The 25,045-nt window shown below is 47.1% G+C and overlaps 1 protein-coding gene across 1 annotated transcript in view; it reads right to left on the bottom strand.

The window, feature by feature from the left end:
* Window positions 1-25,045, bottom strand: part of LOC147679807 (uncharacterized) — a 582,063-nt gene that overhangs the window by 83,698 nt on the left and 473,320 nt on the right. Inside the window, exon 18 of the mRNA XM_086943363.1 lies at window positions 6,482-6,610. Coding sequence (XP_086799489.1) covers window positions 6,482-6,610 — 129 coding nt within the window. The remainder of the gene's footprint in view (window positions 1-6,481; window positions 6,611-25,045) is intronic.

Raw genomic sequence — 25,045 nt, 5'->3', positions numbered from 1 at the left:
CATGTAGTCTGCTGGATTCTCTGACTTCCCAGGCTTATGGATGATGGTATAGACATAGTCTTGGAGACGCAGTCCCCATCTCTCAATGCGCGGGGGCATTTTGGCTCGAGGATTTCCAAATATTGTGACGAGGACTTGGTGGTCTGTGATGAGGGTAAAGTGTTTTCCGTATACAAAAAGGTGGACATATTTGCAGGCCCATACGACCACAAGACTCTCCTTCTCAGGCTGCGAGTATGCCTTTTCATTGTCAGTGAGACTGCGACTGGCATAGGCGACTATGTGTCGTTGATCAGAGTCTTCATGGTATTGTGCAAGGAAAGCGCCTAGTCCCACTGAGCTGGCGTCAACAGTTACTTCAGTCTTTCGCTTGGTGTCAAAGTACGCGAGGTTGATGGCAGAGCTCACAGCCTTCTTGATTTTGTTGAATGCTTGGTCGCAGGCCAGTGTCCATAGGCATTGTTGGCCCTGACGGGTGAGTTCTCTGAGTGGGTAGCTGATAGTTGCATAGTCTTTGATATATCGTGCGCAATAGCTTGCCATCCCTAGAAATGATCGGAGGTCACTGACGTCTTGTGGTTGCGGAGTATCTGCAAGGGCCGACACTTTCTCTGGGTCAGGTTTCATGCCGTCCTTGGAGAAGATGTGACCATAACATTTTAGGGTTGATTTGTGAAATTCACATTTGTCGGGGTTCAGAGTAAGATTGGCATTCAGCAGTGCGTGGCAAACTCTGTCTAGGGCTGTGTCGTGTTCGGTCTGATTATTTCCAAATACCAAGATATCATCGCTGTAATTGAAAGCATTTGGGATGCCTTGAATCACTTGCCGAATGGCTTCTTGGAATATCTTGGCGGCCGAGGATATCCCGAAATTAAAGCGTTTGTAGCGGAAAAGCCCTTGATGAGTCGTGAAGGTTGTGATGTACCGTGACTTCTCGTGTAGTTCTAATTGGTGGTATCCCTTATTGAGGTCCAGTTTCGAGAAAACCGTCGCCCCATTGAGGCGAGCAATCATTTCACTAATGTGGGGTCCTGGATGTCACTCTCTCTCTCAATGGCCGGGTTGGGCGCGCGCATGTCCACGCACAAGCGTACTTTGTTGTCTTGCCCTTTTTTAGGTACTATCACCACCGGCGATACCCAGGGTGTGGGGCCTGAGGAGCGTTCGATGATATCCGTCCTTAGTAGATCCTGTAGTTCATCATCTACCGCCTGTTGTAGGTGAAATGGTACCTTTCTGTGATGTTGCGCCGTGGGCGTTACTTGCTCATCAATGTGCAACTTGACTTTGAATTGGTTGAGTTTTCCTAGGCCCTTGAAGAGATTCGGAAATTTACTGACGATATCTGGGGCGTCTTCTACCATGTAGAGGAGGTCTACGAGCTTTAACCGTTCTGCGGTTGGCAGACTGAGGAGGCAGTCTGCTGCGTCGGGACTTTCGACTACGTGAACGTATGCTTCGATTTGTCGGCCTTTGTAGGTTAGTGTCGTGCTAAACCAGCCTAGACATGGCAGTGGTTTCCTGGACATCCAGGTGTAGACTCGGACTGCTGCTGGTTCTAGTTTTGGTTTGGGTTTCATGCTTTGATATTCAAGGGTGCATATGTAGTTCAAAGACGCTCCTGAGTCTAGCACAAATTTCGCAGGGTGGTTTCCCATTCTGATGTCCAGTTTGGGGTACTTCTTTAGTCGGTGCGGGTCTGACACCATGCATATATATTCGTCACTGTCTTGCGACACGGGTGTGTGTGGCGATGATTCTCTGGACGTTGATCTTCTGGACTTGTAAGAGCTGGCTGAGCGATCACTCAATCTTGACGAGCTAGCGGAACGTCCTTCTCTCCCTTTTATCGCTCAAGCGTGGTGGCGCGTAGTCGGTCGTGACATAGTTGTCTTCGGCTCCGACTGTCGCGTTTGACAGGCTACTTCAAAATGATTGTCTCTTCCACAGTGGTGACATTGTTGACCAATGGCAGGGCACTGCCCCGAGTGAGGGTATTCTTGGCCACACCAGTAGCACTTTGACGCAGGTCTGCCGCTTCTATCATGTCGCGGCTCATGACGTGATGACGTCCCATGACGCGATGACGTCCCTCTGGAAGTCTGTGTGAATTTTCTTGACTTGTGGTGGTCCGAGCGACGTTTGGTGTTGGTGCGGGCTTGCATTCTGAAGGCCTGTTCTTTCTTTTCAGGCTTGGTGGCTTCCATTTTTTTTGCGTGATCTTCCGCTTGATCATTTATCCGTGTCATCTCTTCTATTTCTTCCAGCGTATAGTGTTTCTTTAACAAGCGCCGACGTAGGGATTCGGATTGGCAACCTACGATTGTGCATAGTCGCAAAACATATTCTGTGGTGAAGGTTTCGAACTCACAATGTCGGGCTAGGCGCCTGATACGTACAATGAAGTCACCCATAGATTCATCCTTTTCTTGTGACGGCAAGTTGAACGTGTAGCGCTCATAGTCCAAATTGCGTTTGTGTAGGAATTTCCGGTCTAGGTCCCCTTTTACGTCGTTATAGGAGGTGGCGCTGGCAGCGGGCAGTTCTTTGATAATTTGCGCAATGTCTTTCCCAACCAGGTTACGCAGCGCTATTAGTTTTTGCTTGGAATCCTGCACTTGGGACCCAGTCATAAAATCTTCGAAATCCTCCACCCAGCTCTTCCACTTGGGTCCCATACTGTTTCCGGAGGTCAGTTCCAGTGGATCTGGTGGGCGTAAGTAGGATATTCCCATGAGCACTTGAGGTGATTGTGGGAGTTGGACCGCTGCCCCGGTGATCGAGGGGCGTGAGGTATCAGGCTGGGTGGTCATCTTGAGCCCACTTGTTAATTGTTTAACTGACTGTCTCTTAAGTTCTGTGTTTTTCTCACTTATTAGGTCTTGCCTGACCTCAAAATGGCCGCCGCCGAAAATCCAATGGGAGTCTATGGCCAGTGCCTGACTTCAAGATGGCCGCCATTCGGGACAATTCCTCTTTCACACTGTCTCTCAAGTTAGCTCCCTTTCCTCATTACGGTAGGCTAAAGGCTTCAATATTCTCAGTTTCATGCGGCATCCAGGCACACCCCTCGCTCGCTCTGTATCACTTAGGGGGGGCTCCCGGTCTCTCTCCGTCGCTTTCGCGCCTTCCGCGCTTGTTGCAGAGGCTCACTCGATTCTGGGAGCAGTCTGGGTCACAATGAGGATTTCTCCGGCTTGGGCTGCGTTTGTTGAGCAGCGCTCCTGCTGGGCAGCATCCAGGCGACGCGCGGGATTCCTCCGCAGTTTTCGCGCTTCTCCGGGCTCTTTAGTCACGGTGGTGTCGGCTCTTTGGTCTTCGGCCGTATGCTTACGGCGGGGTATAGGTGATGTGGGTTATGGATATCCCACCCTCGTCGCCAGTGTGATATTGTTACCCCTCAAGAAAGACTCGGAGCCAGGAGCTATTTCAGGCACGTCTTTATTCCTTCGCGCCTACCTTCATTCTGCCCTTTCCCAGCTCCATTCCTGTTTTTCCCCCGCCCCTTCCCATTCCGCCTGCCCTGTCTTAACGTAGGGCCAGGCAGATACGATATGACAAGGACGTTCACAACTAGGCCCCTCCTATAAGAGGCAGAGGATGTAGTCTTCCTCTGGCGGCCATATTAGGAGGGGAACTAGCTGTGAGTTTTAACAGCTGAGTGGATTCTGTCCAGTAAGGAGATATCACTCCATATGGAGCGACTGGTACAAGACGAGGAAGACAGACGAGGTTGGTTGGTAATGAGGTAGATAATGACCCAGTAGCTCCAGACTCACAAATGGCAGATTCACAAAACGGGCTTTGTTGCACCTTTTACCTACTGTTGGGGTGACCAGGCTCCTCAACACGTGTGTCCCCTAATTCACAAAAGGGATCTGCGTACTGTGGGAAAATAGGCTGGTTGAGTTAAAGTCCTGCACTCACACACCCGTCAACTACAACTGAAATTCGGGCATCTACTTAAGACTTACTTATTTGCTCCCATCACCCATTAGAATTGAAGGGCATGCGTATGCTGCTCCCATCAGTTCAGCACCCCTCCTCCACCCATGTGGGGGATAAAACTGCACCTCAGAGCCACTGGCTATAAAGAGTACATCAACTGGAACACGTTTTTTCCTTTAATAAACAGGTGGAAAAAGATAAATATATAGATATGTGTAATAGTTGACAAACGTATCACAGAAATACATTAAAATGCATTTGTGCAGTGTCTTAACTGTCTGGAGGCATCCAGCATAAGTAACACTGTTTAATAAATGTGAAATTAATATATTGCATACCCTGTTCTAAACTTTTCCCAAAATATTGTCTATTTTATGCTTACAGTGCTCTGCACTGCGTTAAGATGCATTGTAATAATGTTCTACATTCATCTTTTATTCAGAAGTACTTCATGTTCCCAGTCAGGGGGTAAACTCTTGATATCCCACATCTGAGAACGCTGAGATGCTCTGAAGGACACCGGAAGTGCGCACAGAATGGACCAGCTGAGGCTTCCTCGAGGCGCGTGATTAATATCGAGAGTTACTGCGCTTCCGTGTGGAATTAGAAGTATTAGCAGCCATTAAGCTGTCAGTAGTGGTGAAACAAACCTGATGGGTTTCCTCTGAAGGTCATGCTTGGCTTCTATTTCGGTGCTAATCTATAAATATTCAAACGCCACAAAGCAAACTACTGTTATTTAATAATAAAGGGGACATAAGTAGCAATACTATAGCAGGTTCAATAGGCCCAAGGGCTCGAAAGCCCGCTGCGCACCAGTTGTAGCTGTTTTTTATTTTTTATTTGCTATGGTGCCAGGATGGAGGCACAGTTTCCTTGCTTGATTTAGTTTCCATTGCACACTATGAGGGTCACTGTTCAAAAGGCTGACATTTACTCGGAAATTAGCATATTGCCTCTAGCCCTCTGAGTCTGCTGACTCCATCCCATGTGCTGTTGCTGCCTACATTAGGACATTAAACCCAGACCTACTGGCTTTACCAATGCTGCTTTCGGTTACAGCTGAATATTGTATGCGTGTGAACGTGGATGTCCCGGTACATTGCAAAGGTGGAGGAACTACAGATTTTACCAGAAGGTATCCTAGAGTGTTACTACTACACACCCACTGGTGGCGGTCAGCACCAATGGGTTGGGTGAGGCTGCCTTGAGCACTGCCATAGGTTTGGTTCTTCTCCAAACTCAGGAGCATGTTTCAGCGAGCCAACCATGTGCACCCACTTTCTATTCCCAGGCACCCACAGGCGCATGTCCTCATTGTCGCCTAGGGATGCATATGCTCATGTAATTCATTAGAGCAGGAGCTCTGCAAGAGAGGCATAAGCCTCAGGTTAGGCACGTATGCCTTGATTCTTCACTTGTTGAATTATTTCCTGAGTAGGCCAGGTATGAGGGAAGGTGACCTTAGCTGCATGTGCACTCCTTTGTGAACAGGAACAGGTTTGCTCTTTACCTAACTGCCCCAGTGTAAAAGCCTTGCTAACCTGCAGTGCACACATTTCTCAGAGTGCATATTTTCTTTGTTTCACTTGCATAAGTACAGTGCAGAAGTAAAATCAAATTGATAAAACTGAACCATTGGACCAATATGTATTTAGAAAGGAAGGGATGTGAGAGATAACTTTATTGAATAAAAGGATAGTTTATCTAAGTAAAAATTAAGTTTCTCTATTTCATGATTTTGGATTTGCATAAGGTACAATGTGTACATATCAGATAAATATAATCGGTGCACCAGTACAAGAGACTATCAAGCAATTATACACACACATGCACAGACACTTTATGCAATGCATGCATCACACATGATTTGCACTTACATGCGTATGACGTCGAAAAGTTGTAATTTGTGAACAATGGTAAACACAATGGGTGGTTTGATAATTTAGTCACTTTTCTTTGACCTTTGTAACCCATACCTCTGAGACTTTCTCCAATTAGAATGACGTCCAAGGATTGAAGTTCACATTAAAGCCAAAAGTGGCAGAACCAATTCTCAGAAGTCATGCAGATTACCATTTTTCGTCATCCCATTGAAGTCAGTACTGCAGTGCTTAATTTGCACAGAAATAAGTGCCAGGGTCCTCAACAGGAGGCAACTGCAGCTTGTGACACCTACTGTCCTTGCTAGCGCTGTCAGAGCCAGGACCAAAATAACTGCTAACCATCACTCTGCTAAGTGTGACAATTCAGACTATTACATGCCCCCAAATGCTATAACAATGGCTTGGGCAGCAGGTTTTAGTCATTTTTACGTTATATGGAACAAATAAACAACTGTTCTTGCCCTGATCTCTAAATGAGATATACAGCGCCACCATGTGGCAGACTGTCAATAGTCCCGGTGCTGACAATTAGGTTCTGGTGCCGAACACCGGAAACCACCGGCTCAAATTAAGCACTGCTGGCATTTGACGTAAATATTCGTCCATATAGAAAAAGCTCTAAGGTACATATCACCCCTCATTACCATCCTTTGCAGATTTGCTGGTGGGCTTCGGGGTCCGTCGAGGTGGTGGATGCAGGACCGGACAAGGAAGGGAAAAGCGCCGGGGGTCGGTGGCTGAAGCTGGAGCTTGTCTTCCGTGTCCTTCTGTGACTGTAAGAAGTAGGGTACAAGTTTAAAGGTCAACAAAGAAGCTCATTGCTTCAGAGGGTGTAGCTAGTTAAGCCTCTTCATGATAGCTTGTTGTTATATTAGGGTTGTATGCTAGAATATATCCATCCATACTAATAATATAAAGAGAGAGCCCAAACCTTTGAGGCGGGTAATCTCAGGAACCACAGCACCAATCACAACACCCAATACAGCGTTGGAAAGGGCAGTTGCAGCAGAAGGACATAGGCTATACAGACGCCCACCATATATATTTAAAAGGTAAAAGAACCGTGCCAGCAAAGTAGTCCCTTGTGGGCGTGTCTGTGTTGTGCTGTGGGCGTGTGCTGAGGGCATGACAAACACTGGGGGCGTGTGGTACGTTCCACCCTTCATGCCATGTCTCATATTGTGTGCTAATCCCACCCTGCTCCCTTTAAATACCCCTGCACCTCATGATCATAACCCACCCTTACTCCTTAAAATACCCCAACACCCTTAAACACTAACCCATCTTAACCCTATAAATATACTCTGTACCCCAAAACCTAAACCTATCCCTAAACCCTAAAAATACCCCTATACCCAAACCCCAAACCTAGCCCTAAACCCTATAAATACCCCTGTACCTCAAAACCCAAACCTACCCCTGAACCCTAAAAATACCCTTTTACCCCAAAACCCAAACCTAGCCCTGAACCCTAAAAATACCCCTGTACCCCAAAACCCAAACCTACCCCTGAACCCTAAAATACCTCTGTACCCCAAACCTAGCCCTGAACCCTAAAAATACCCCTGTACCCCAAAACCCAAACCTAGCCTTGAACCCTTAAAATACCCCTGTACCCCAAACCTACCCCTGAACCCTAAAAATACCCCTATACCCCAAAACCCAAAACTATATCTCAACCCTTAAAATACCCCTGTACCCCAAAACCCAAACCTACCCCTGAACCTTAAATATACTCCTGTACCCCAAATCCCAAACCTATAGATGAACCCTAAAAATACCACTGTACCCCAAAACCCAAACCCACCCCTGAACCCTAAAATACCCCTGTACCCCAAAACACAAACCTAGCCCTGAACCCTCAAAATACCCCTGTACCTCAAAACCCAAACCTACCCCTGAACCCTAAAAATACCCCTGTACCCCAAAACCCAAACCTAGCCCTGAACCCTAAAAATACCCCTGTACCCCAAAACCCACACATACCCCTGAACCCTAAAATACCTCTGTACCCCAAAACCCAAACCTAGCCCTGAACCCTAAACAAACCCTGTACCCCAAAACCCAAACCTAGCCCCGAACCCTTAAAATACCCCTGTACCCCAAAACCCAAACCTACCCCTGAACCCTAAAAATACACCTATACCCCAAAACCCAAAACTATATCTGAACCCTTAAAATACCCCTGTACCCCAAAACCTAAACCTAGCCCTGAACCCTAAAAATACCCCTGCACCCCAAACCTAGCCCTGAACCCTTAAAATACCCCTGTACCCCAAAACCCAAACCTACCCCTGAACCCTAAAAATACCCCCATACCCCATAACCCAAACCTAGCCCTGAACCCTAAAAATACCCCTGTACCCCAAAACCCAAACCTAGCCCTGAACCCTAAAAATACCCCTGTACCCCAAAACCCATACCTATCCCTAAACCCTAAAACTACACCTGTACCCCATAACCCAAAACTATATATGAACCCTTAAAATACCCAAACACCCCAAAACATATACCTCAGTACACCAAAACATATACCCCTATACCCATACTTACCTTATCCAAACATTTTAAAAAAACATGCTTTTACCATTCATGCATTTACAACGAATTTCGTTGTAAATGTATGCGTAGTAAAAGCATATAAATTGTAATGCCATGCGTTATAATGGCATTGCGGAGTCATGGTACTTTCGTAATGAAAGTATGCGGAGTGATGGTATGCGGAATGAAAGTTGCGGAATAATCAGTGTTTACCCTCCCCCGGTAAGTACATTGGTGGCACGGCGGCCCACATCTCCAGCAACATACTCATATTTTTTCACCACCCATTTAAAAAGTGCACAGGTCTCTCTCATTGATGGCCAGCACCAACATACACTTTAGACACACCTCCCGCCACAAGTTCTAGAATTGCGAACTTTAGAGCTGGGGAGCTACATTCGAATCTCGGCATCAGCTCAACATCCTGTGATTTCAGGCAAATCGCTTTGTCTCCCCGTGCCTACCACAATGAATGTGTTCTTCTGTAATGTAAATTGTGCTCATGCCATGTTGTCGAGTTTGCGCTATATAATATTGCAAAGAAATATAAAGTAGGGAAACTCGAGTTCACACACTACTGAACGCGCACTCTTAAGTGCATCAGGAGTGCACTGTGAATCCGAGCGTTTCATAGGCCTGTCACAGATAAGAAATGCTATCAAAACGAAATCCTACAAAACAATATACTACTGACCGGCAGCAATTCATACCCGGACAACGTCGGCACGGGCTGCTATCAACAATGAAATCATAAACCAAGGACTTATAGAAATTGAAGACTCACTGTATTTATTAAGCGAGAAGTCCTTACAAGATTTCAGCCTGCCGCCAGCGGTCCGAACTAACCTAACTGGATACCACAATATCGCTACCGCACACAATATTCCAGAGCTAAATAACTACCTTGCTCAACACTTGCCTAACTTAGTTCCCGATCAACAACTCGCCTACAACACCATAGTTGATAGTGTTGAAAAGAAGCAAGGCAAACTATTGTTCATAGACGCCCCCGGTGGCACAGGAAAGACTTACCTAATCAACCTCATACTTGCCAAAGTTCGATCTTCTGGGAATTTGGCTCTAGCTGTTGCTTCATCTGGAATAGCTGCCACTTTGCTAACAGCTGGGAAAACAGCACATTCTACCTTTGAACTGCCTCAAACAGTTTCCCTTGAAAGGGATTCAATATGCTCTATTCGGGAAAAACGGACCTTAGGGGACACTGCTTCAAAATGTGTCTCTTATCATGTGGGACAAATGTACAATGATACTAAAACCATTGCTGCCTAGCCTTTTTTTACCCGGACAACGTCGGGACGGGCCGCTAGTACTAATAATATAAAGAGAGAGCCCAAACCTTTGAGGCGGGTAATCTCAGGAACCACAGCACCAATCACAACACCCAATACAGCGTTGGAAAGGGCAGTTGCAGCAGAAGGACATAGGCTATACAGACGCCCACCATATACTTTTGAAAGGTAAAAGAACCGTGGAAGCAAAGTAGCCCCTTGTGGGCGTGTCTGCGTTGTGCTGTGGGCGTGTGCTGGGGGCGTGACAAACACTGGGGGCGTGTGGTACGGTCCACCCTTCATGCCATGTCTCATATTGTGTGCTAATCCCACCCTGCTCCCTTTAAATACCCCTGCACCCCATGATCATAACCCACCCTTACTCCTTAAAATACCCCAACACCCTTAAACACTAACCCATTTTAACCCTATAAATATACCCTGTACCCCAAAACCCAAACCTATCACTAAACCCTAAAAATACCCCTATACCCCAAAACCCAAACCTAGCCCTGAACCCTATAAATACCCCTGTACCTCAAAACCCAAACCTACCCCTGAACCCTAAAAATACCCCTGTACCCCAAAACCCAAACCTAGCCCTGAACCCTAAAAATACCACTGTACCCCAAAACACAAACCTACCCCTGAACCCTAAAATACCCCTGTACCCCAAAACACAAACCTAGCCCTGAACCCTTAAAATACCCCTGTACCCCAAAACACAAACCTACCCCTGAACCCTAAAAATACCCCTGTACCCCAAAACCCAAACCTACCCCTGAACCCTAAAAATACCCCTGTACCCCAACACCCAAACCTACCCCTGAACCCTAAAATACCCCTGTACCCCAAAACCTAAACCTAGCCCTGAACCCCAAAAATACCACTGTACCCCAAAACCCAAACCTACCCCTGAACCCTAAAATACCCCTGTACCCTAAAACACAAACCTAGCCCTGAACCCTTAAAATACCCCTGTACCCCAAAACCTAAACCTACCCCTGAACCCTAAAAATACCCCTGTACCCCAAAACCCAAACCTAGCCCTGAACCCTAAAAATACCCCTGTACCCCAAACCCCAAACCTACCCCTGAACCCTAAAATACCTCTGTACCCCAAAACCCAAACCTAGCCCTGAACCCTAAAAATACCCCTGTACCCCAAAACCCAAACCTAGCCCTGAACCCTTAAAATACCCCTGTACCCCAAAACCCAAACCTAGCCCTAAACCCTAAAAATACCACTGTACCCCAAAACCCAAACCTACCTCTGAACCCTAAAATTCCCCTGTACCCCAAAACACAAACCTAGCCCTGAACCCTTAAAATACCCCTGTACCCCAAAACCCAAACCTACCCCTGAACCCTAAAAATACCCCTGTACCCCAAAACCCAAACCTACCCCTGAACCCTTTAATACCTCTGAACACCAAAACCAAAACCTACCCCTGAACCTTAAAAATACCCCTGTACCCCAAAACCCAAACCTAGCCCTGAACCCTTAAAATACCCATGTATCCCAAAACCCAAACCTACCCCATAACCCTAAAAATACCCCTATACCCCAAAACTATATCTGAACTCTAAAAATACCCCTGTACCCCAAAACCCAAACCTAGCCCTGAACCCTAAAAATACCCCTGTACCCCAAAACCCAAACCTAGCCCTGAACCCTTAAAATACCCCTGTACCCCAAAACCCAAACTTACACCTGAACCCTAAAAATACCCCTATACCCCAAAACCCAAACCTAGCCATGAACCCTAAAAATACCCCTGTACCCCAAAACCCATACCTATCCCTAAACCCTAAAACTACCCCTGTACCCCATAACCCAAAACTATATCTGAACCCTTAAAATACCCAAACACCCCAAAACATATACCTCAGTACCCCAAAACATATACCCCTATACCCATACTTACCTTATCCAAACATTAAAAAAATATGCTTTTACCATTCGTGCATTTACAACGAATTTTGTTGTAAATGTATGCGTAGTAAAAGCTTATAAAATGTAATGCCATGCGTTATAATGGCATTGCGGAGTGATGGTACTTTCTAAATGAAAGTATGTGGAGTGATGGTATGCGGAAAGAAAGTTGCGGAATAATCGGTGTTTACCCTCCCCCGGTAAGTACATTGGTGGCACGGCAGCCCACATCTCCAGCAACATACTCATATTTTTTTACCACCCATTTGAAAAATGCACAGGTCTCTCTCATTGATGGCCTATTATTAAGGAGAACAGCGGTCCTTAGGATTAGCAATTCAAAACAATACAATGGAATATAGACTCGAATCAGTACTATATCAGAAGGTTTATTCAGTACCCAGCCGGGCCTGAATCTTTTTAATCAAAGTATATACATCAAAATGGGTAAGGACCACCGGAGGGGTCCAATTCAGAAGCTGATAGGGTACAAGCCTGTACCTATCCAGAGCACACTAGAACAGGGTTCAGGAGTGAGAGAAAAATAGGAAAGCAGGAAAAATAAAAAGAATATCAGGCAAAAAAGCAAAGTGGGAGCCAACTGTCCCTTGCAACATTAATACAATTTGTAAAGCAAGTTCAGACAACAATTACTGTAACATTATTGACAAAATTGGAAGAGATTACAGAATTGTTAAAATGTCGACAACGTTTCGATCCCTGGCTCCTAGTGAACTGGGATCATCATCAGGACTTAATAATAGAATGCCTGTTTGTACTTTTGTCAGAGCCTGTTCAAAGCGGAAAAAATAAGAAGAAAAAGAAGGTTCTTGTTTAGATACAGCACTATGTCAGGTAATTATATACAGGAATATACATTTTCAACCTTCTATTGCATGCCTGGGTGTTAGGCGGTAGATTGTACCCACATTCTCATAACCGTCAATTTTGTGATGTTTCAATTCCTTCAAATCAAGTGCACGTAGGTTTTTACAGCCGAAACGCTCGATTGCTCAAGGTGAGGTGACTGTCAACGGTATTGTGAGCGTCAACTGTCATCGGTGACGTGACTGTGGCATGCCAGGGTGCTGGGCGGTAGATTGTGCACACATTCTTAAAGCCGTCACATACATACTGTTACAGTTCCTCTTAATCAAGTGCAGGCAGGTTTAAGCGCCGAAACGGTCGATTGCCCGAGGTGAGTCGCGACGATACCGTGACTATGGCTATTGTGTCTATGTTAATCTGGCACATGGTGTGGGCGTTGGTTGTGCACACAAATCATGCTGGTAACTGAGTGGCAAAACTCACTTGGTGCCTACTGTAATAGTATAAGGGCAAACGGCAAGCTAGCCTTCCAGAGTAAAAAACTCCAAGACGACGGCAGAAGGTGAGACTCAGTGGACGTCTAAAAGGAAAAGGGGAGGTTATAGTTCCGCCCGGTGGTGGTTAGGGTAGGCAGTTTGCAGCAAAATAAATAATCCATTACCTCGAAATTGTAATGTGGTGGACAAGTGATTCTATCCGATGGGAATTACATCGGGGTCCGCAACCTAGGATTTGGCGCTCGAGATGACCCGGGATCTGAAAAAACAACAACAGCGAGGTTCTAATCACCTCATATTTGTGACTACCTGTGAGCGGAGGCGGGGAGAGCCACCTATGAAACCTTACCTTAGGATACAGTCGTTGCTGCTTTGCTCGAAATCGGAGCAGGATTTACTCGGCGTGCTCAATGGCACCGTGCCGATTATACGGAAGTGATTACCGGCCGTCAATGTGCTTATATGTGCGCAGGGGAAGGGGAGTGAGGATATGTGTCCCAGTGGCGGCCATCTTAGAGAGGTGTTATTTATGTGAATCGTGAGTCGAAAACGGTTGACTCGGTGCCTGCATTTAGTGCTTTTAACAATATGGAAGCCTATACATGCTATGAAGGAGTGCACTGATCTGGAATTACTTAGACCAAACATCGGCCAGCATATATACATTATTTGAAAACATCTTTAAAACAGTTTTGGCCAGCATATATACATTGTTAGAAAAACAGTCCTCAGTTGTCATGATTGGAGATTATGGTAAGAAGGCTTTGGTCTGTGTGGAGACAGTCTTTGAAAAAGCCCTCACGTGCGTTAAAGAAGTCCAGCCCAATCTTCAGTGCGATTCAACCCATTCTGTATCGTATCCAGAAGTATGATACATTTCAATTCCTCTTTATTGAGAAGCTGGCTCATGTTTCCTCCTCTAGGTGGAAGCTTTAATGTCTTTAGGATAGTCCAACGCAACTCATCCTCCTTATGTTTGGCATTGGTAAAATGTTCCACCAGTGGGGCATTAGGAGTTTGGCATCGGATTCGACTCTTGTGCTTGCAGATCCTCGTTTTAATCTTCTGTGATGTTTGGCCTACATACATTTTGTTACAAGGACATAGAACCATATATATAACATTACAGGTGTTGCAGTTAGAAAGGGAAGAACTTGTAAAAGTAATGTTATTAAATACTCTTGTCTTTCCTTCAATGGTCATGTCACACACACTGCAATTGCCACATTTCACATGTCCGACAACGGGGGACAGACCCCATATGGCTTCAAGTGTCGAAGATTGATTGGGACTTGGTAGTGCTGCCCGGACTAAATGGTCCTTCAGATTTCTACTTTTTTTAAAAGCGAATAAAGGACGTTCAATTTCCAATGCGCCTGCATTGATGATAGGCCAGTGGTGAAGCACCATTTTCCTCATTTTATTGGACACTGGGGAAAAGGTCGTGACACATGCAAGTCTATCCTGTGGTGTCTTTGGGGTAGGTGTAAGCAAGGTTTCCCTAGGTCTGTACCATGCCCTCTTGAGTGCGTTTTTCACAATTCTCCGAGGGTAGCCCCTATTTCTGAGTTTATCTGCTAGAACGGCACTTTCTTTGAAGTAGTCCTGCCTGCAGGAGCAATTTCTCCTAATTCTTAAGAACTGGGAAAAAGGTAGTGAATCACGTAGAGCTCTCGGATGATTACTGGAATAATCAAGTAATGTGTTCCGCTCTGTAGGTTTTCTAAACAGACGGGTAAGTAGGACTCCGTCCTGGTGAAAAATAGTGAGATCCAGAAAGTCAATGGAGGATTTACTGGATGTCAGAGTAAAATGCAGGCCACAGCAGTATGGCTGAGATACCCGCCACCCCCTCTCAACACAATCCCCGAAAGGAGGAAAACCGGAAACAGTTCTTAAAGTTTTTGGATGTGGGATGGAGTGACCATCCCGGCCGTATTTATTAAAACAAAAAATTAAACATTAAACGTTTCATGTTATGTACAATTTCATTATCACATTGCGATGTTTGGCTAACCTTAACATATTCTCTAATACAGAGGTTCTCCTAGCCGAACTAGCATCCTACAAAACATTCTCTAGAAACACTGAAATTGTACATCCTAACGTTTAAGGGCCAACGGCAAGGTCATAACCGGTGTCAAGATCCCTAACCAGACTTACCCCTCCCACTTGGGAGGGGCGACAGCACAGAGGCTTACCTCAAGTGCAACTACTAACAATTTCCCTTGACTTGACGGGGGCACTTAAGACTCGACGCCATTTAAAGGTCGTTCGAAGACTTGTGTGTGGTATCTAGAAGGTATCGTGGACCTCCCCCCACCCCACACAACTTACCGCATCTGCCGTCGCAGATGACACTGGCCCCGGGAAATTCCCCAGGAGGGGGCTGTAACCCCTCCTACAAAGGAAGGGGGCCTTGACCGCCTTTCCTTTACTTCCGGCGACCCGCCCTTAGACGGGACCGCCTCCCCACTGAGGGGCCAATGGCCACCTCTCCCGAGCGCTCCCATCCGTGTTGGGTGACGCCCACTCATAGGGATCTACCAATTAGTGCTCACCGATCATGACCTTACCGCCTACCAACAAATAAATACGACAATTCTTACTCAAACCTATGAAAACATTGGTCGCTACGACCGAAAGAACATGCATAAAATGCAACACTACTTCAAATTATTATACTCATAACAACCTACACGATTTTCACCATACTTTATTATGATCAACAACAAACTGATACTCTCACAGCCTGTAAACGAAATAGAAAGAACAAACTTATAAATTCACTTTATTGCACAACAACTTGCTGTCCTCAGGGGCTGGTGGGTGGGTCAAAATTGGCTCTTCGTTCCGTCCCGAGCTCACGTGTAGCGAGGAGGTGCAGCTTCGGAGCACAAGAACAAGAGGACGTCTTCTGGTCTTGCGTCTCTTTTATCCGTCTTCAGGGCGGGCGAAAACCCGCCCCTGCCTGCCCCTAGGGCGGGGCTGGCTACGTTGGTGTCTAGGCCAGCCCACTCTAGGGCGGGAAAAAGCGCGCCCCGGCTACGCCGCTTCGGGCATACCAGCCGAGACGCGCTTCCCGCCCCAAAATGGCTTCCCGGGGGGATCGAGGCACTCCGCCATACGTTCGGGGGGACCGAGTGGTCGCCCCTTTCCATATGGCTGAGATACCCGCCACCCCCTCTCAACACAATCCCCGAAAGGAGGAAAACCGGAAACAGTTCTTAAAGTTTTTGGATGTGGGATGGAGTGACCATCCCGGCCGTATTTATTAAAACAAAAAATTAAACATTAAACGTTTCATGTTATGTACAATTTCATTATCACATTGCGATGTTTGGCTAACCTTAACATATTCTCTAATACAGAGGTTCTCCTAGCCGAACTAGCATCCTACAAAACATTCTCTAGAAACACTGAAATTGTACATCCTAACGTTTAAGGGCCAACGGCAAGGTCATAACCGGTGTCAAGATCCCTAACCAGACTTACCCCTCCCACTTGGGAGGGGCGACAGCACAGAGGCTTACCTCAAGTGCAACTACTAACAATTTCCCTTGACTTGACGGGGGCACTTAAGACTCGACGCCATTTAAAGGTCGTTCGAAGACTTGTGTGTGGTATCTAGAAGGTATCGTGGACCTCCCCCCACCCCACACAACTTACCGCATCTGCCGTCGCAGATGACACTGGCCCCGGGAAATTCCCCAGGAGGGGGCTGTAACCCCTCCTACAAAGGAAGGGGGCCTTGACCGCCTTTCCTTTACTTCCGGCGACCCGCCCTTAGACGGGACCGCCTCCCCACTGAGGGGCCAATGGCCACCTCTCCCGAGCGCTCCCATCCGTGTTGGGTGACGCCCACTCATAGGGATCTACCAATTAGTGCTCACCGATCATGACCTTACCGCCACAGGTCCGGATAGTTGACCGGCTATCCGGACCCCCCACAAAACTCCTACCTAAAGGTCATGTTTTAACGATTTTAACCAAGCTAGGAAGTCTCCTATGAGTAACTCATTCCCCACCCTCGACAAATGCACCCCATCCCCCAAATACATACTGTCATCATTAATACAACTATGCGAGATCGAATGCAATGTCTTGGAACGGAACAACCTACTCACTTTGTTATTCAATTTTCTAACGGAATGATTCAAAGCAGGGATCGAGATAGCCCCCCGCCACACTTTTCGTGGGATCATATGAGACCACGCAATTACGCACCCCGGAACTCTCCTTGCTAACCAACTTACCGTGGAAAGCATAGCCTCCAGGAGAAGTCGTCTACCGGTGGTGACCAAATCATTGCCCCCCAAATGCACTATGACTATGGACGGCGGTGACCTCATCCGCTCTAACAAACCCTCAAAAAACTTCTGAAACTGGTCAATACAGAGACCGCCCCTTCCGTAGAAGGACACTCTGTACCCGTATTCCCCAGGTACGTGAATCATGTCACCTGCTTTGAATACGTCTGCGGCCCGTCTCACGTATGAGTGGCCCACGACCCACACCTCCTTCCTCACAGCCGGTGACGTGCGACCGCTGGCCTGGTGTTGGGTCGACTGCACAGTCCGCCCTGCCGCGTAGGCTTGCGCAACTGAAAATAAACAAAAGACAAGAAGCGTGAGTACATGATTACAGCTTCACAACATGTGCAATCGCACGTACCTCTTATAACAATTGGAGGACCAGCGCCCCACACGTTTCACTTGTTCTACATTAAGACCCCTGGCTGTAGCTTCAGTGGCAGCCCCTATTCGAAAGGAATGGGTCCCAAATTCGTCCGGGTCCAAGCCCGCTGCGGCAATGGCCATTGCAAGCACCCGCTGAAACTGAAACCTCGTCAGCGGGGTGGCGTCTGCATGCCTCAACAATGTCCCCCCCCATGATGCCACCCTTCGTGCTAGGTAATCTTCCAAGCACTGTACCGGACACATGGATGACTCGGGGTTCCTGCGAATGATCGTGCAGTCCCCTCTCCCATCCTGGTCAGTCTTGGACCTGAGAAAGGAGACAATCATCGCATCACCCCTGATCTGAACATGCTCCCTGCACAAGCCCCCCGTCACATCCTGTTTGTTCCTTGCAACTAGCTCACTAACTCTCATAGCCCCGTGAAATGCCAGCGTAAATGCAGTCCGGAACAAACAGGTCTCGAACGGGGACGAGCATGTGTTAGGGAGTGTGGTCAGTAACTGGGACAACCTGTCTAGACCTATCGGTCGTCTTACGTCTACTCTGCGACCCTCTAGACGTTGCCACCCACGCAGCGCTTTCTGTACCGTGAAAGACGCTGTTGGGTCCAGGATGCCATGGGCCCTGGCAACAAAGGAAATGGCGGCACGATGCCTTTGGGCCGTAGCCACCGATTTCCCAGCCCTACGTAAGGACATCAGAAAAAGTACTACCAACTCTTCCTGACCCCAAAGTCCCCCTCTCTCTGCCCCCAAAAAGGCTAAATAGGCCTGGAACGCCCCTTCATATGCCTTCCTTGTCCTGGGTGCTAGACTCTCTCCCACGAGGTGACGAAGTTCGGGGCACCGAGAGACCAGAGAGCTTCGGGGAAGGGTGCCGGCTCCGGGTCCGCTGAAGGAAGGAAACCCGAGAAAGCCTGCATGTGAAAACGAGACAGTGCATCAGCAGCCTGATTCATCACCCCTGGGACATGTTTTGCTCTGAATACCACGTTCAGTTGCATACACAGTAAGACAATTTCTTTGAGCAGCCTCAAAATCAATTTACAACGGGCTGCCTGACTATTGATGCATTCTACCACGGTCATATTGTCGGACCAGAACACCACAGAATGATCTCTGAACCCTTCTGGCCAGGTTCTCAGGGCCACCAGAATGGGAAATAGTTCAAGGAAAGCGATGTTACTTGTCAGCCCCTTCTCGTGCCACCATAGGGGCCACTTTTGTGCCGACCATTTTGTGCCGAAGATGGCGCCAAAACCTACGCTTCCTGCTGAATCTGTCCATAGCCCAAGCTCTTCGGAGGACACGGCTGGCTTGTTCCAGACGACTCGGCCATTGAAGTCCGCCAAGAATGCTAACCAAATCCGCATGTCCTGGCGGACCTCAGCCGATAACCTTGTGCGATGATGACCCTCCTTTAGGCCAACCATCGCTTGGGCAATTGAGCGGGAAAAGGGGCGAGCCATTGGTATCACCCTCAAGGCAAAGTTCAACTTTCCCACTAACTGTTGCAACTGATGCAGTGTAACTTTGGATGCATTTAAACATACTTGGAGGGCTGCCCTGAATTTCGACACTTTGCTAGCTGGTAAACGGAAGCACCCCTCCCTTGAGTCCAACTCGATCCCCAAAAACTCGAGGCAAGTCGTGGGACCCATAGTTTTACCCGGTGCCAATGGCACGCCAAGATGACCCATTAACACACAGAATTCAGCTAAGGCCTGGGCACATTCGGGATTACCGGCGGGGCCAAGGAACAGAAAGTCGTCAAGGTAGTGCATTACATTTCGGAAACCCGTTTTCTTAGTGAACACCCATTGCAGGAAAGTACTGAATTGCTCAAAGTAAGCACATGATATAGAGCATCCCATTGGCATACACCTATCCATGTAAAATGACCCCTGGAACCCGAATCCCAGAAGACGCTGATCGTCTGGGTGTACCGGGAGCAACCGGAACGCTGACTCGATATCGGATTTCGCCATCAACGTCCCGTGCCCCAGGCGATTCAAGATGGCTACCGCCTCATCAAAAGATGCGTATCGCACCGAACAAACTTCTGGATCAATAGCGTCGTTCACCGAAAGACCATGTGGTGCAGACAGATTATGGATCAAACGAAACTCACCCGGGTCCTTCTTGGGGACCACCCCTAACGGAGAACAAACGAAATCCGGTACCGGGGGTTCAATAAACGGGCCGGCGACCCGTCCCCGGCTAACCTCTTTCTGAATTTTTTCTTGCACTACAGATGTATGTTGTAAAACGGAAAGTTGATTTTTGCACATCCCTACACCCTGAAAGTCCCCTACCGGGATGCGGAAACCATGTGTAAAACCGTTCCGCAGCACCCCGGCAGAAGTACGATCCGGGTATTCGCTGAGCCAGGGAATCATTGCCAAGGTATCAATCGGGGTTGGTAAAGGCGCCCCTCGGCCTAGCTTAGACCTGTTTGGCGCCTCCCTTACCCCCATTCTCACCCGTTCTGGCTCTGCACGATGACTCAGGATGGGACGACCCACACGTACTACACTCATGTTTGAATTTACACGATCCCGGAGGCCTGGTACATTTCCCCTTGTTGAAATTAAAACAGAAACCCTTTCTCCCTGTATTGCCTGCGGGCCTCGACTGGTCGTCGGTGCTCGTACTTGGTCGAAAGGGCGTCCCCACATTTTGGCGGGAGTAATCAACAACATTGCTCCCGACCAATGGCATTCTTAACATTCCCGATTCTTTCATTTTATCCCATGTTAAAGAATCGTAACAATCCCAAGTCAAACTCTTGTTATGTTCCTTTTCTTTCCTGAACAGATTGTCATAACAAAACCAATGGTTACCTTGATACGCTGTCGAGTAACCCATAATTCGTGATTGGTAAACGGGAAACTCAGGCAGCAACTCGGGCCTACGTTCCCCCAAAATCGATGTGAAAATACCCCATGCATTGCCCCAGTTGCCAATGTTCTCATTTACCTTAAAGGCGGCCATTTTTGCGCGCCAAACACTCGGATGCATTAAGTCCTTCTGACTTTTCACATGCTCCACATCATAATGATCAACAAGCAGGGAAAAAATATTCACGTACTCCCCCGCCCAGATCTTTTCCTTTATAGCTAAAGGCACATGTTGTCCCAATCTCTCTCTACGAGAGGGTGCTGACTCGTCCCTTGCAATCGGCAATGGCCGCTTACCTGAACCGGACGCAGCTTCTGCCGCTTGCGGCTTGTCTATCCCCGCCAACGGCGCAGCCACTCTAGCTGCCTCTTTCTTCTCACGAAGCCCTTTTATCAGCGCCTGTGCCTCGGCAGCCGTGGCGCCATCACTACTATCCCCCAACCATGCTGCTAGCTGTGCTGCCAGCTCGGGGGGCATGTCTTCCTTGGATGTCGGGGTGACGACAACGGGGATTGGATTCCCCTCCATCGGTACTGGGGTCGGCGCCTCGAGCGGGGCAGAGGGAACCGGGACGTCCCCACCAGCTGGAACCTTTCTCGGCCTCTTAGGTCTCCCTCCAGCCGGCGCAGGGCCCGAACCCTCCTCCCCATCTCGCTCCGCCAACCGTTTCTTTATGTCGGACACTTCTTTGCAAAGGGCCCGCACCATCTGGTCGGTCGTCATTCTCTTTGCGCCTTTCTTGGGCATCTCTCCGAGGAAGTATCTAGAAGACAAAGAAAAAGATCAAAACGCTCAAAATTGGCTCTTCGTTCCGTCCCGAGCTCACGTGTAGCGAGGAGGTGCAGCTTCGGAGCACAAGAACAAGAGGACGTCTTCTGGTCTTGCGTCTCTTTTATCCGTCTTCAGGGCGGGCGAAAACCCGCCCCTGCCTGCCCCTAGGGCGGGGCTGGCTACGTTGGTGTCTAGGCCAGCCCACTCTAGGGCGGGAAAAAGCGCGCCCCGGCTACGCCGCTTCGGGCATACCAGCCGAGACGCGCTTCCCGCCCCAAAATGGCTTCCCGGGGGGATCGAGGCACTCCGCCATACGTTCGGGGGGACCGAGTGGTCGCCCCTTTCCATTATTATCCATCCAGTGCAGGAAGTGGCGTAGATCATTGACTTCACACTTCCAAATCATGAAGATGTCGTCAATGTATCTACGCCACATACCGATTCCTGAATGGAAGGGGTTAGACGGGGACAGTATCACCTCATTCTCAATCTCGTTCATAAACAATATAGCTAAATTTGGAGCAAAAATTGCGCCCATGCTCGTGCCTTTTATCTGCTGGTAAAATTGACCATTGAATGTAAAAAAGTTCTTGGTCAGACAGATTTCAAGGAGTTGCATAATGAAAGAAGTTGGTATTGCATGTGGTCGTGGGCGTGTGTCCAGGATCTTCTGAATAACCCTAAGGGCAGTCACCTGAGGGATATTCGTATAAAGGGACTCCACGTCCATGGGGCATAGAGTCTCTATTACTGGATCAAAAGGGAGATTTTCAATCAGTGAAATCATAGACATAGAGTCTCTCACGTAGCACGGGGTAGAGGGGACAAATTCCTTAATGAAAAAGTCAATGAAGGCGCCTAGTGGCTCGAGAATAGATCCACAAGCTGAAACAATAGGGCGTCCAGGTGGTGAAGTTAAACTCTTATGTATTTTTGGGAGAGTGTATATCACTGGTGTTCTTGGGCTTTTGACATTTAAATAGTTAAATTCTTTCTTGGTTAAAAAGCCCTCCGTAACCGCATCTGTGGTGATTTTATTTATCATCTCTTGTATTTCTTTTGTAGGGTTGGACGCTAACCTCTGGTAATGTTCCCTATTGTCTAGCTGTCTCTGTATTTCCGTAGTGTAGGAATCAAGATCTTGGAGAACGATACCGCCCCCCTTATCGGCACTTTTAATGATCAAAGAATGGTTCATTTTTAGTGTGTTAATGGCCTGTTTCTCCTTCAATGTGATGTTGTAAGGAGTAAAACTGCGTTTGTTTTGCAGGATGGAAAGGTCTTTTAATACCATTTTCTCGAAGGTAATTATCTCTGGGGGAATCATACCAGAAGAGGGCAAAAAGGTAGAAGGTGGACGGAAAGGAGTTAGAGTGTTACTCTCCTGGCTCGGATGTAATTGAAAAAATGCCTTGAGCCGAACTCGTCTAAAGAACCTCATTAGTTCCGTTTGGAGTTCCAAAAAGTTTGGAGGGATTGTGGGCACAAAGGTGAGTCCTTTTTTAAGTAGGGAGACTTCATCAACCCCTAAAGAGTGTTTAGAGATGTTAAAAATTGGGATAGTTTCTATATGTGCGGATGGAGGGGTTACCACTGATAGTAGTTGTTCCTCGTCCGTCGCTCCCCTGGTGAGTTGACCCATCTTTGGGTTTTCTTGACCTTGCCTCTTTGGGGTGTACCTTGTTGGCCTCTCTGTAAAAAATCGTTTGTGCCGGTGTTCTGATGTGCACCACCTCGTCTAGAAGTGCTGCTTCCCTCACCTGCGTCAGAGTTATCAGACGATTCAGCCGAGGTCTCTGAGAAGCCCACTAAATTGCGGCGTCTGTTATACCTGCCCCAGGGTCTATACTGTTGGGAATTAGAATACACTCTGTTTGTGTAAAAATCCTTTTGTAAATAAAGATATGTTACTTCTATATTATATGATTTTATATCCTTTTTGATTTTATTTGATTTCTTGTTTTGTTCTATTCTCTGATACTCCGCGATGGTTTTATCAACCTGTTCAAGAAGTTTTTTGCTTTCCTCAGTTGTGCCAGAGTCTTGAATTTGTTTTAGGATATCAGAGATCTCGACCTCAAGGGATTTTAACATCTCAACGGCAGTATCGATACCTAGTGCCAGCCAATGACGTGAACAAGTTGTTCCTATATAGCTGAAACTAGTTGTATATTTGGGATTATCCGTAAAGATCCCTGGTATATTACGGACTTGTAACCCCAAGGGAATTACATCCGCTTTTAAATAATCCGTTAGCATCAATATCATCAGTTGCAGGCGGACCTGTTTTTTTCTTAGTCTTTCTAGTTGTTCAGGAATTGTGGTATTCTCCTGACTGGGGACTTCTGAGTTCTCTGATAGAAGAGATGGGCCAGAGCAAAGTTGTTTTAAATATTCATCTGTATATCTATTGATGGCCAGCACCAACATACACTTTTAGACACACTTCCCGCCACAAGTTCTAGAATTGCGAACTTTAGAGCTGGGGAGCTACGTTCGAGTCTCGGCATCAGCTCAACATCCTGTGATTCCAGGCAAATCGCTTTGTCTCCCCGTGCCTACCACAAATGAATGTGTTCTTCTGTAATGTAAATTGTGCTCATGCCATGTTGTCAAGTTTGAGCTATATAATATTGCAAAGAAATATAGAGTAGGGAAACTCGAGTACACACACTACTGAACGCGCACTCTTAAGTGAATCAGCAGTGCACTGTGAATCGGAGCGTTTCACAGGCCTGTCACAGATAAGAAATGCTATCAAAACGAAATCCTACAAAACAATATACTACTGGCCGGCAGCAATTCATACCCGGACAACGTCGGCTCAGGCTGCTAACAACAATGAAATCATAAACCAAGGACTTATAGAAATTGAAGACTCACTGTATCTATTAAGCGAGAAGTCCTTACAAGATTTCAGCCTGCCGCCAGCGGTCCGAACTAACCTGACTGGATACCACAATATCGCTACCACACACAATATTCCAGAGCTAAATAACTACCTTGCTCAACACTTGCCTAACTTAGTTCCCGATCAACAACTCGCCTACAACACCATAGTTGATAGTGTTGAAAAGAAGCAAGGCAAACTATTGTTCATAGACGCCCCCGGTGGCACAGGAAAGACTTACCTAATCAACCTCATACTTGCCAAAGTTCGATCTTCTGGGAATTTGGCTCTAGCTGTTGCTTCATCTGGAATAGCTGCCACTTTGCTAACAGCTGGGAAAACAGCACATTCTACCTTTGAACTGCCTCAAACAGTTTCCTTGAAAGGGATTCAATATGCTCTATTCGGAAAAACAGACTTTTGGGGATACTGCTTCAAAATGTGTCTCTTATCATGTGGGACGAATGTACAATGATACTAAATCCATTGCTGCCTAGCCTTTTTTACCCAGACAACGTCGGGACGGGCCGCTAGTATGACATAAAGGAATATTGTCTGGCAAAAATATTGCGTCCTAAATATTGATTACAAAAATATCTTCCCACTGGCTGTAGACTTTCTATTGTTAAGTTCAAAGAGGCAATATTTTTGAGGCTAGCATTTAGGACACAATATGTCCCTCTTACATAAAATCGTAGGACACTATGTACCAGTCCAATGGTTTTGATTATAATAGCCTGGAATTGTAGCCCTGGTTCACTTGGGTTGATCCAATTCAGCTAATCTCCTGAAAACAATGATTTGCACAATAAAAGCCCAGGGCTGGAACATGGTGCCCCTGAGGAGTGACCTGCA

Source organism: Lissotriton vulgaris, chromosome 11 (assembly GCF_964263255.1).
Source record: "Lissotriton vulgaris chromosome 11, aLisVul1.2, whole genome shotgun sequence".
Lineage (NCBI taxonomy): Eukaryota > Metazoa > Chordata > Amphibia > Caudata > Salamandridae > Lissotriton > Lissotriton vulgaris.
The sequence above is the reverse complement of the archived record's forward strand: the minus strand, read 5'-3'. Positions and strand labels throughout refer to the sequence as shown.